Genomic DNA, 13,141 nt, shown 5'->3' on the forward strand with positions numbered 1-13,141 from the left:
TAAAGACTGAGCCAGGCGGGGTTGAGAGACACCGCTTTGACCCTTTTGGAGTCTTTTCTGACTAACAGGACCCATACCATTAGTTGTGGAAATTTCAGGGCAGAGCCATTCCAGCTCCCCTGCAGTGTTTCACAGGCATCTTCCCTCAGTTCCAACCTGTTTAATTTATATGTCGCCCCCTTGGCTAAGCTGGTGCGGTCTTTTGGTTTTCAGGTGTTGTCCTATGTGGACGACACCCAAATCATTGTGTCCATATCAGATGACATGCTGCTGGTTGCAGAAAAGTTCAAATGGTGTATGACTGAAATCAACATCTTGATGAAAGAGAACTGGTTGAAACTTGATGCCGAAAAAAACGAAGATTTTGATCTTTGGGGAACAGACTTCTGTATGGTCAGAACTTTGGTGGCCGTAGTTATGCGGCCCCCACCACTTTCCGTTGTCTCAGCAAAAAACCTAGGGGTGATCTTTGACAATAACCTTATTTTCGACACTCAGTTTAGGAGCTGAGTTCTTGCTTTTTCATTATTAAAATTTTGAAAAAGATTTTTCCCTTCATACCACTTGAACTCAGAGTTGCAGTGGTTATTGTGCTAATTACATCGCTCCTTGACGACTTCAATGCCCTTTATTTAAACATTAATTAGTCCTCGCTGAATAGACTTCATTCAAAATGTTGCAGCATGACTGGTTCTGGATGCACCTAAATGTCTATCAGTCAGGGTGGGTATGCATTACCTACACTGGCTGCCTGTCAGGAAGTGTATGATCTTTAAGGTTCTCTGTCTGGTTCATGCGGCTCTCCACCATCAGGGGCCCATACCCCTGAGAACTGCTTTTCATTGGTACATCCCTAGGAGACAGCTTCTCTTAGAAGGGTGATCATACCTAGATTTCGGACGACCATGTGGGGTGATCACTCTTTCTCAGTTGCAGTTGCTAGACTGTGGAACACGTTGCCCACCCACATTGAAAGTTTGACCTTTTATGTAGCCTTCCGTAGGCAATTGAGAACTTGGCTTTTCGCTCTCCCGGGATCGTAGCATTTCTGGTCTCCTTTCTCTGTAGTTTTCTACTCATAAGTGCTTGCGCTTTGACACTTTTGGGTATATTGGTTGTATAAATATTATAAATACAAATACTTGACGATCCCAGATTGCCTTTGGGTACATAAGGGCACACTCCTCACATGACTTTAGAGTCGTGGACTGAACCCAAACACCAGAAAGACACCTTGTGGGTCTCTGTCACAGACATCTGTTTGCGACAGTCCCCTACAAGGTTTAAACCCTGTAATTTTAGGAGGGGACATGTTTCCATGTCCCTGGAGAAACATTTTGGGAAAAATACTTGTCAACTGATAAGAAAAAGTTAGGAGCTAGGTCTAGATTCATGTAGAAAAGCACTGAAAGAAAGGAACTGATATCAGCGAATTCTGGTGGCGCTTATATGCGGCTCCATACCACACTTCCAGGGTGGAACAGAGTTTACGCCAAGTTACATGATACAACCTTCCGGTGCGATGGCTATGCTGAAAAATATTCCGGATCCAGTTTGGTACCTGGGGGTATTCTCAAGGGGAGGAATATACGGTTAGAAATATCCATCACAAATGTGCATATGACTAACACATGACTGTCAACTCACCTAGCATCTCAAATGGGAAGACCACACGTATGTTAAAAAGGGTAGGTTGGTGTGGAATCCCAAAGAAAATGGAAACCTTTTTGCAAACAAAAGTGCTCAGATTAACAAATTATGTTGTTTGTTCTAAACTCGACTTGTTCAACTTCAGTGAACGTGGAGCCACATTGGACACCGGGTGGCAGTCTATCTGTCAAACTTTCCTCTAATTCTGTTCTGGCAGTCTCACATGAGGAATATCTCCCATAAAATGGAATCCTAAAATAGGTTCCAAAGTATTAGCAGCAGAAGTGGTGTTTATTGTAAAGATCATAATATAAATCATCCCAATTAACAGAGTTTCATGTGAGGTTGGAACCTGTTTACTCATTTATGACAGACATTGGTTTATATGACCCGTCATTTTTCCAATCCCTCTCAGGTTTTGCAAATGTCTCTAAATTTGCAGCTTGCCAACTATGGTGTGCGGGGTATCCTCCATAATTGAGCAAAAGTGCCATTCGGGCCAATTCTGAAATTAAAGTTTTATTAAACTTCAGTGGAATTGCAGCAAGTCTATATAGCCATATTGTGTGGAAAATGAGCCATAGCTGTATGAATTTCTGTGCCAAGAATAAAATGTTTGCACAGTTACATTGAACTTCGTAAGGCAAGCAAATACCAGAATCTCAAATGAACCAAACATTTTGATTTGCATGTTAACATAGGTCTCACCAAGGTATTATCTAGAACAGACCTATCCAAAGACTTTTGTCAGTTGCATTTTCAGTTTTAATGTTTTGGCCCAGCCACAGGTTAAATATATTTTAGATCCTGCTAAAAATGTTCCTTGTGTTTTTAACAAGTCCTTTCCCTTTAACATCTTGAAGGTCAGTTCATATTGTTTTGCTTTAACTTGAAATATGATACATTTAGATTTTCGCTTTGAAGTCCCTTAACAATTGCAATCTTTTATCAATTAATTTCTTATGTTTGGCTGCCTAAATTGTATGTGACTCCAGTAAGGCACATACATTAATGTGTACATGTTGTAATTCAGGGTTCTGGCTTTCAGGCTTTATTCCATAGTTAGTTCAGGTTTATTTCTGTGCTAACCCAAACTGCAGATATGCTTTTGCAGTAGCACACATATCACAAATTCATAATCTTAATAGCACATTTCGTTGCTCATTCAAAGGAAAGGTTTTCTACCTGATTTTCAATAACTGCATTACATGCCTTCCACCCAGTCATATGGAATAGTCTGACCATTTTACATTCCCTTACCACATTACGCTTAACTCCCTACTTCTATCAAGTAAACCACACACACACAAAGGCTAGCCAGAGATACAAAAAAGTTTACATTCTCTTAAACTGAGGAAACGCCACACGCATTTTAACCAGATTGACCAATTCATGAGGTTGATGATGCAACAAAGAATACTTAGATAGCATACGAACTAAACTAAATGAGCCACTCCCACTTCAGCATCATGGTTTGCATGGCTAGCTGTGCCAAACAGTTGGCTTTAGTGTAGTGTTTGCCTTTGTTACGTCTAATGTTGAAGCAGTACGGCCTGCTTGTGACTTTGTTTCTCGCTGGAGCTTTTCTATTCAGTGGATTTACTAGCACATGCACATTTACATATCCTCATTGCAGCTCAGTTGAAAGGGACAATCTTGTTATTGACCCTAAAGTGATGAAAGTCTGTGTAAGTCTTCCCAGTGTTTGAGCCTACAAATCTATTGCAAAGCTCTTCAATTAACCAGTAAGGTAAGCATTGCAAAAAGAAGCACAATATTTAAAAGTCTTGGAAACAATTGGAATCTCTAACTCAAAAATATTTAAATGAAAAGTACCATAATATTTTATTGTAGTTTGAGGTTTCAAGATTCTGGTGAACCGATGTCCATATGTTTTTCATGTTAAAATAAAAACTTGTTGCCTAAAAAGGTTCAGTTGCAGTGTCTATACAGAATTTCTTGTTCAGTCTACAAATTATTTGTGACCATATTTCAAACAACTTTTATAATTTCAGCTTACGGAAGGGAGGGTGTGAAAATGAACTTCATAGATCGAATCTTTGTTGGTGAATTGACAAACACTATCATGTGTGAGGAATGTGAACACGTAAGTAGTTTTTCAAAACGTCATGCAGTTATTTTTAGTTGAGGTTTTGCCTCAGGTCTTAACTTTTTCCTTTTCATTTGTTAAATTATACAATCTGTGTCAAACATTTTCAATGTGTTACCATAGTGTGTCAATCTAGAGATTTATGTTTGTGTTCTCTCAAAGCTTGCTGTTAAAGCTGATGTCAATTATAATTCAATCGAAGAGAAGGCAGAATGGTTTCAAGAGATGCTGTTAAATTGTTGGCAGCCCACACAGATTATTTGTGCTAACCATCTAAAAGTAGACAAACCTTCAAAAGTCTATGTTGAATTGGGGCAGGACTTTCATGTGTTAACTATGGAAAATTTGCTACATCCATAAGTCCGGCCTTCAGCAAGCAAAACAGTCATTTCAGAGACTTTGAAGAAATAGAAAAGAATTGCAATTAGGAGGCTTGGAAGTCCATGAATGGCAGGATATTTACCCTTTAGATAATAACCAACAGCACTGTGTCCAGATACTTGTGAAACTTCAGCAAAGCAATTGTTTACAATGGCAAGGTGTAATGTGCTATCTGTGGTGAAGAAAATGATGAAATAGAACTTGGCAGTGACCAAAATCTGTACCTATCACTTAAACCATTCATAAAGAACACAACATTTCCTTTTGATGGGCCCCAAGTATGAAGCGATTAGGAATATAAGAATTGCCCATTGGCTGAAGAGAATATGAGTAAGAAACACTGTGACTGCAATATTGCTCTTATGTGACCAAGATCCCACTGTTACAAGTGTGGGGGATTTATTTTTAGCTATGGTCTGTAAATTATGTGCAAGACTCTACAGCCCTTAGTATCAGAAGGATTTGAAGAACTATGCATCACATCTGAAGGTGTATGAAATTATTGGACAGATATGGGCTGGATAGTTCATCTGAACTTTTATTCATAATGCAAAACAAGTTCCAGAAAAGTCTAGTTTCCAAGGAGACTGGGTTAGAAAGGGGGAGGAATAGATCAAGAAGGATAAGGTGTGATAGAGCACAACAACTCTCCTGAAAATGATTTGTTCCTTAATCGTTAAGCATCAATAAATGGCGATATTTTTTATATCTCCATTAATATTGCCAAATTTGATACAGCTGGAAAGATTTATTTTGTTTTATTTCATCATATTTCACTGTATGTTATACGTCATAATTATTGTTTTATTCATGCTGCTGCTGTTTTGTTTTATTCATACTACAGTTGTAATCCTCGAGTTTAATAATTATTATTTGGAGAATAAAATAACATATGAACAAAATTGAAATCATATATTACAAGAAGTAATAAAACATTGTATATAAGAGGTAAAGACATTTTTATATTAAAAAGAGAGAAGACAATAAGAAAACATGTCAAACAAAATCCATAGAGAAAGCAAAAGGCGAAAAGGGTAAAGTTAGAGTATAAGAAAGAGAAGAGTACTAAGATTGAAAAATTATGAGTTGAGTGCGAAGAAAGAAAGTTTGTAAGAGGCAGCCAAACTGGGTCAGGTTAACTTTTTTGGTGAAGGCTAAGAGAAGGGACTGCATTAATTATGTGACTGTCGCTAACAAAATTCCACCAAGTAAAAACAGATAATTTGGAATAGTCTTTCTAGCAAGACAAGACTAGTTTAAAAACAATTGTAATCAAAAGGTTCAATAAAAGAGGTATACTAGTAATGCTGTGAAAATCACGAGATAAGGAGCCTAAATATATATATTGGAAAAAGTAAGTGGGAGGTCACAATATAAACTTTTTTAAAGATTTAAATCAAACTAATCCCAAAAAGTTTTTAACATAGTGACAATGGAATAACCTATGAATTACTGAGCCAATTTCAAAGAGTCATAAGATGTAGGGGATTTGGGAATGAAACTTTCGAAATAATCCTGAAATAGGTTATATTCAACTCCAAATGAAGTTGATAATTGATACTTGTCCTTTAGGAAATCAAAAGTAGCAATGTTGTTCTTATTCCACAATTGATATCAATGACAAAATACCTTTTTCTTTCCAATGTTTAAAATAAAGTGATCTACTATGTATCTTTATAAAAGTATTAAACCTAATTAATGAGTTCATAAAACCATTTTGGGGAGTGAATTTATCAAATAACTCTCTATTTAACAGATAGTGATAATATTTTAAGATGGAGGTATTGAGAGATTTGGCTTCAATTGGACATAAAAATAACATCTTTAAACGAGACATCTCTGAATAAAGTCATTTGACAAGGAATAATATGAGGTATAGGGCTATCCTGAAAATCATATATAAAGGTACACGGCTGTCTAATAATTAAAGACAATTGGTATATTTTTGAAATCAGGGAAACTGACATCACCTTCAGTCTTTGGTCTATTTAACTTGGAAAGGGCTATGCATAAAGGTTTATTATTCCATAAACATTTAAAACAAATAGAATCATGCTTTTTAAAACAATAGTTTGAATCATCATTTTAAGCCTGCCCCACCTGGATAGGCTGAGAGGTGACCTAACAGAAAATAATTTCTATGTTTTAGATTTGAGTACGACAAAATTATGATTAATTGTTTCTCTAATGTTAGAGGAAATGCCATCACTAAGATATTTTAATTCTGAAGGGCAGCGTGCAAATTTAGAATGCTTGCACATTTATATTGAAAGCACAGATAATTCAAAAGGAGTATTTCAGTCTTAGTAACATTTAGTTTATAGCCTTAGACATTGAAATGCACTCACATTTCTGGTAAGAAGATATCCAAAGTAGTAGTGGGGTTAGACATGTATATCAAAATATAATCAGCATAAGCAGATACTTGAATTTCCTCACAAGCATGTTTAAAGCTAGGTATTTTGGAGTTGCATTGAATTCTCTCCAGGAAAGGTTCTGAACATAATACAAAAAGTGGAAGGGAAAGAGGACATCCTTGTCTGAAACCACTGTGTAAATCAAAATATGAAGAGAAACATTCATTTACAAATATTCTAGCTCTGGGTTGGAGTATAATAATTTCACAAATGAAATAAACTTGGGGCCAAAATCAAACCATTGAAGTTGCTCAAACATATATTGCCAATGTATATGATCAAAAGCTATCTCAACATTAAGGGAAAGTATTGCACCGGAGAATTAAATTTATTAGCTTAATAAATGATGTTTGTAAACATTCTTGCATTATCTCAGGCAATCTCTGCCTTTATTAAAACTATACAGATCAGGTTCAACAAGTATGGGAAAAATAAAATGCAAATGAGTAACTAAGATCTTGGCAAAGTTTTGCAATCATAATTAATTAGTGAAATTGGTCTATAATGTTTACATAATCTAGGGTCCTTAAAATGCTTAGAAATTATGTCATCGTAGTCTCCTGTTCGGATTAATTTCGGACCAGCCCATTTGGATGGAGTTGGTTGGAAATTAGTCCAAACCGGATTTCCGAATGGCTTCTGACGGGCTCGGAGAGCCCTTCTGCCATTCGGAAAGCCACCTGTAATCCCAAGGGAGGCTTTTTCCGCCCAAGGGATTACAATGTCGGATACCGACAGCCTTTCTGTGCCTGCCTTTCTGATACAGAAAGGCTGTCGGAAGTCGACTTTGGGGGCCCCCAGCAGGGCCCTCATGGGTGCAGGGCCTCCGGATGGCAGCGGAGGGGGCACCTATGGTGCCCCACTGTTGATCCCTGCACCCCGAATGAACTGCACCTTGTTGCAGGGATTCTGCACCTACACAGAACTATGCACAGGAAAACAGGACCTCTTTGTATAGGGGTGTATCAACCTATCACCTTGGTAGCCAGTCAGTCAGTCAAAGGCTTTATTTCGATAAAAACATATCATAAAAGCTTTACAATTAAAAAAGAGTTTAAATTCATTTAGGTTAAAATCCAAATATTACAATAAGAATAAGACATATCATAAATAGATGTTAAGAACGGATTAAACAATTTCTTTAAGCCTTTTGCTTCTAATGCGCCATGCCCAAGATAGAAATTTTGATAGGGCGCAAGCATACAGAGGGCGGGAGTCAGACATTAAAATACGTAACGCCTCAATGTAGTGCCTAGTGCCTAAGGAACGGCACAATTGCTTGAGCCATCTTCTTCTTGGGTAAACATACTGTGGGCATTCAAATAAAAAGTGGGCCACAGACTCTTGTCTGGATATACAAAAAGGACAAAATTCAGTGGTCTGGGCAGGGGGATTCCACCGGGAAGTAAAAACATAAAGTGGGAGAGTCCCGGTCCTAAATTTGAAGTAAAGAGATCTATCATGAGGTCTCTCAATAATGTCGAGGTACAGTTCCCGGATCGGCTGTTCCTTGAATTCCAGAAAGTCCTCCGTAAGTCTACCCAATGTACAGTTCGTTTTTCTTTGGGTCGCAATCCAATTCCAATATAGAGACTTAAGCGTAGCTTTCGGGGGGGAAGACCTGTTTTCCCATGCTGCGCTTAGCCCAAGATTGCACAAGAGGATTTTCATGTCGCTCAGCCACTTTATCTTGTGCCATCCCGGGAGTGACATAACTTCTGAAAGGCCTTTGGCATATTTAGCTAGTTCCGGGACACGCCATAGTCGGGCCCATAGCAGTAGAGGGCGAAGTTTCGCCAGGTCATCAATAGGACGACAACCTAGGTCGAGCATCAGTGGGGTCGTTGGAGTACCTTGAGGGAGTGACATGATGGCCCTACAAAACTTTCTCTCAGCTCTTGACAACTCACTAGTATTGCATGAACCCCACAGCTCAGCCCCGTAAAGAGCAGAGCTGACTGCCCTTGCTGCATAAATTTCCATAACAGGGGCTATAGGTCTAATAGCACAGGAGCACTGTTCCTTCAGTAGGGCCCCTGTTACTCTCTTGTGGGCTAGCAACATCTTGCATAAGTGGGGGGCCCATTGCATATTATGAGATAAGCGAATCCCTAGGTAATCAAACACATCCACCCTCCCCAAAGGTACGGCATTTAATTTCAAAGGGCGCACAAGTTTTTTGGGGGGGTTCATCACAAGATATTTCGTTTTGTCAGTGTTGATTACCAGGCCCCGTTTAGCGCAAAAGAGTTGGAAGTTATTTAATAGTTTTTGGAGGCCCATAGGGGATTTGGAGAGTAAAAGAGTGTCGTCCGCGAAGAGGAGGGTAGGGATACGTTCCCCTGCCAGGGATGGTTCATCTGAAGGATCGTTCAGCAGATGCTCAACCACACCGTTCACATATAAAGAAAAAAGGGTGGGGGCTAGAACACATCCCTGGCGGACCCCTCTCTCTACCGGGATTCTACTAGTTCTCTCTCCATCCCTGCCCCATCTAATCTGGGCAAAGTTGTTTTCATGCAACCTTGCAATTAACAAGAGTAAGTAGTGGGGCACCCCCATGTCAGCAAGAACTCTCCAGAGGGTCTCCCTGGGTACCAAATCAAAGGCAGTCTTTAAATCGATAAATGCGAGATAAAGACTGCCCTTGCCTAGGACCACCACCTTCCAATACACTAGTAGCAATCTAAATGTCTGTTCAATAGTACCAGTGCCTGTTCTAAATCCTGCCTGGTAGTCGGAAAGGATATTGGTTTCGTCAATCCATTGTGATAATCTGACCAACAACACCTTCCCGACTACCTTTTGGGTTATATCCAGCAGGCTTATAGGTCTATAGTTAGACGGGTCGTCCCTGGCCCCCTTTTTAAAAATAGGGACGACCTCCGCCCCTTTCCACGATTCCGGAATAGGAGCTCCCCTACTAATGGCATTGATCAAACAGCAAATAAATTTGCCCCAATTCGGAATATCCAAACGCAGCAGATCCCCGGGGATACCGTCTAAGCCGGCTGCTTTTTGGGGCCTAATGTTGCCAATTGCATACTCGACTTCTTTGATCGTAAAAGCAGAATCTGCCGAATTTACCCCCCAGTCATTGAGTGTCGTGATTGTGCCTAACGTGTCGATTTCATAGTCTACGCTTCTTATTGGGAGGTCGGGAGTTGCTGACGCCACCCCCCGCACCACATCATCATTAGAGGTGGCTATGGGGGAAGCTTCAAGAATGTCCCCAGTGTGGCTAGCATACAATTTAGTAAAATGATCGACCCAAGCTTGACTTGTGATATTGCATGTGATGAGTTCGCTGTCGGGTCTTGTTTTAGCTCTAATTGCATCCCAAAAACGCCTTGAATCTTTCCCCAAGCTGGCCTCTTTTAAGGAGCACCAGTATTCAAGCTCCCACTCCTTTCTAGCGCTTGCCAGGGTTTTCTTATATGATGTCCTAGCTCCCTGAATTGCTCCTTGATTTTTGCTTTTGATGGCCTTAATCAAGAGTGATTTTGCATGTCTACAGGCAGATGTATACCAGTCATGTTTCCCCCTAGGGTTCCTAGTGACCTTGTTCTTGACCAGATGTTCCTCTTTAGAAAACACATCCCCAATAGACCTAAGGGTTTCCTCAAAGATGGAAGTGACCCGGCCAGGGGTCGAGAAGGCCGGGTCACTGTTGTCCAACTCCATTTGTGAGGCAATAAGCAATGTGTGTATAGTGTTGAGTTTGGTTTCATCCTTGGAGACCAAACTCCACTTCAGACGTCTCCCACAAGAGGAGACAAAGATTTTGTTAGCTGCCTTAGGAGATGTTTTGATCCTATCGTTGGGCCAGGGATTCCTAAGGGACAAGGAAAGTGAATTATGGTCGCTTTCAACGGTGGACAAAACAACCATATCCTGGACAAAACCCCAGAGAAAGTGATCTAACATGATATAGTCGATCCTTGAGGTGCAATTAGGTCTGTTAAAAGTGGCCGCGCCCATAGGATCTGAGCGTGTGCGGCCATTGGCAGCTCTCAAGCCGAACTCCAGCGTTAGAGCATTCAACTGGATCGCAGTTGCAGACCATCTTTTAACCGGGGGGATGGCCAAAGACGGGATGCCCCATCTTTCGTCATCCTCAGCCGGGTCAGAAGCGTCATCCTGAATCAGGGGCTCGTAGGTACAATTAAAGTCGCCCGCGACCAGAACTTTGGCTTGGACTGTATTTTCTCTCAATATCATGTCAAGAATGGAAACTGTCTGAGACGTAGAGCCACACTTAGCACCTCTGGCATATACATTAAATATATCAAGAATAAATCCCCTTTGGGGACCTCTCAGGGAGATTCCTAGGATGTCTGGACAATTAATTTGTTTTGCATCTATACGAAGATTTAGAGCAATACTTATCCAAATGAGTAGGCCTCCAGAGGGACGGCCTATCCCATTTCTAGCAAGAACTGCAGGGACAAAATAGGTGACATAACCTACCCGGTGTGAAGGTTCTAAACTCCAGGTCTCTTGGAATAAACAGATCGAGTGTGCCTCTACTAAGGCATTCCACTCCGGAAGGCATAATTTCCTGTGGATACCAGCAAGATTCCAACTTAGAATTTTTAGAGTACCAAGAGGATCGTGGACAACATTTTTTTGGGCACTTTGGTGGACAATAGAGGGCGTGAATAGAACGGGGGGCACAAGCTCAGTGGAGAGCTTAGGCGGTATGCTCCCATGCCCTGTGGTCACAGTGGAGCATGGGCTTAGAGCAGAGGCCTGCGGAGTTTCTTGAGCAATTAATTTTGGGGATGAGCCAGTCTTGGTGGAATCAATACTGTTTTCAGAGACAAAACTATCTAGGGGCTGGGATAATTTAGGGCTATCGAGTTCAATGACCTCAGGGCCATTTACTGAACCCAGTGATGGTCAATCCACTTCCTCTAAACAGCTAAATCTGTTAGTGAGTGGTAAGCCTCTCCAGCCAACAGAGAGAGCTGCGTCTCTGCCCTCGTAATCCGGCCAATCGCTCCGCTCCCTTCTTAAATTCCAGTTGTTTATTTGTGGCATGTTCCTATCAGGGATGTCGGCCCAATAGTTTGTGGGAGGATAAAAGGAAGAGAGCCTTCTCACCTTTATTCCATCGTACTTAGGCCACATGCCACGACGGCAAATGTAATCCGCCGTACGTGGATTGTCAAAATTAACTATGATGCAGTCCCCTTGGCTTGTTTTCTTCTCGCTTCCCACCCAAGGGGCCCTACGCACCATTAGGATCCTACTACCACAGGAGGGTGGGAGCGGTCTGTTGGTATTGAGCCAATACTGGACCTTGTTTTTTAGGGCCCACGTTGGTTCCTCGGTTTTTGGCCTTAACTCGGGAACACCGGTCAGGATCACAACATATGGATCTGCATCTGCTGGTAAATGTATGTGGTGCCCGTGCTCCCCCCTGGTATTATCGTTAGGGTGTATTGGCCCTGGGGATTTAGGTAGTGTGTTTTCCGAGATTTTGGCAGGGCCTAGGGGTTTAGGGGGCGCCACAACTTTCTTTAATTGAGCTGGCAGTGGCTTTGATCTTGTATTTAATACATGAGAGGGTGCATTTGCCACTGGCCGCTCCGTTCTCAAAGTTGTGGGGGTTGGTTGCGGTTCCTCATGAGTAGCCAGCCCAACGCCCAACTGGACCCTGGGGGAAACATTCAATGAGGATAACTGTTTTTCAATGTTAGAAAGGGATAGTGCAATGGGTTGCATAAAGTCTTTGATAAGCTCTTCTAATCTAGATAAAAATAAGTTTTTGGCCTCGCAGACTTTGCAACCCTCGCCCAAACTACCAAGGTCACCAAGAGTTGTTATGTTTGTGGGCGGAGCAGTTATATCAGTGGCTGAATTGGGTAGGTTACTCTGCTTAGGTATGCTTTTGCTTTGCACCCGAATAGGCGGGATTTTTTTCTTGGGTTTACCATTGCATTTTTCCACCTCCCTAGGCTTCTTCCGTTTTGGAATGGCGCCCTCCCTCTTCCCCCTTGAGTGGTTAACAGTGGGAAGCTCCTGCCTTGGACTGATGAAAAGATCGGGCGTCTTCTCAAGAGCTTCGCTTGAGTGCATGTCCGAAAGAGCCAATGAGGCCGAGAGATCCACCGTGTTTGGCACGCCATGAGTTTCAGCCTGGATTTCGATAAGAGGTCTAAGGTCCCTAGGGCTAGTGGGTGTCTTAGCTAAAGCCAAAGGGCCTATAGAGGAACGCCTTGCTAGGGCCAAATCCTGAGATACCCTCCGCTCCAAGAGCGATATGCCTTGGTTGATGGCTTCATTTGCCCTGGTGATGTACTGATCAATTGGGCCAGATGTATGTACATCCCCATGTGCAGTTTTACTCCTAGAAGCCCTCGGCATCCTATCACAACTACTAAAAATGTACACTATACAAACTAGAGCTAGTCAACTAGGCAAAAAACGATAGTATGGTACTTAGTGTGTATATTAAAGATGGCAGAGCAAAAACGCCTGTCTAAAATGTAAGAGGGGGGGCCCAGTCCAGTCTGACCCGGTCTTTAACGGGCTTAAACGGGCCCGCCCTTGGCCCGGGCTTCGCCCGGCGTCCCGC

At 41.5% G+C, this 13,141-nt stretch overlaps 1 protein-coding gene across 4 annotated transcripts in view; it reads left to right on the plus strand.

The window, feature by feature from the left end:
• USP45 (ubiquitin specific peptidase 45) overlaps positions 1-13,141 on the plus strand; it is a 1,582,349-nt gene that overhangs the window by 1,185,948 nt on the left and 383,260 nt on the right. For all 4 annotated transcript variants that reach the window (XM_085611114.1, XM_085611117.1, XM_085611116.1 and 1 more), the window contains exon 11: positions 3,666-3,757. In XM_085611114.1, the coding sequence (XP_085467240.1) occupies positions 3,666-3,757 (92 nt within the window). The remainder of the gene's footprint in view (positions 1-3,665; positions 3,758-13,141) is intronic.

The sequence above is a fragment of the Triturus cristatus genome, chromosome 6 (genome assembly GCF_964204655.1).
Source record: "Triturus cristatus chromosome 6, aTriCri1.1, whole genome shotgun sequence".
NCBI classification, from domain to species: domain Eukaryota; kingdom Metazoa; phylum Chordata; class Amphibia; order Caudata; family Salamandridae; genus Triturus; species Triturus cristatus.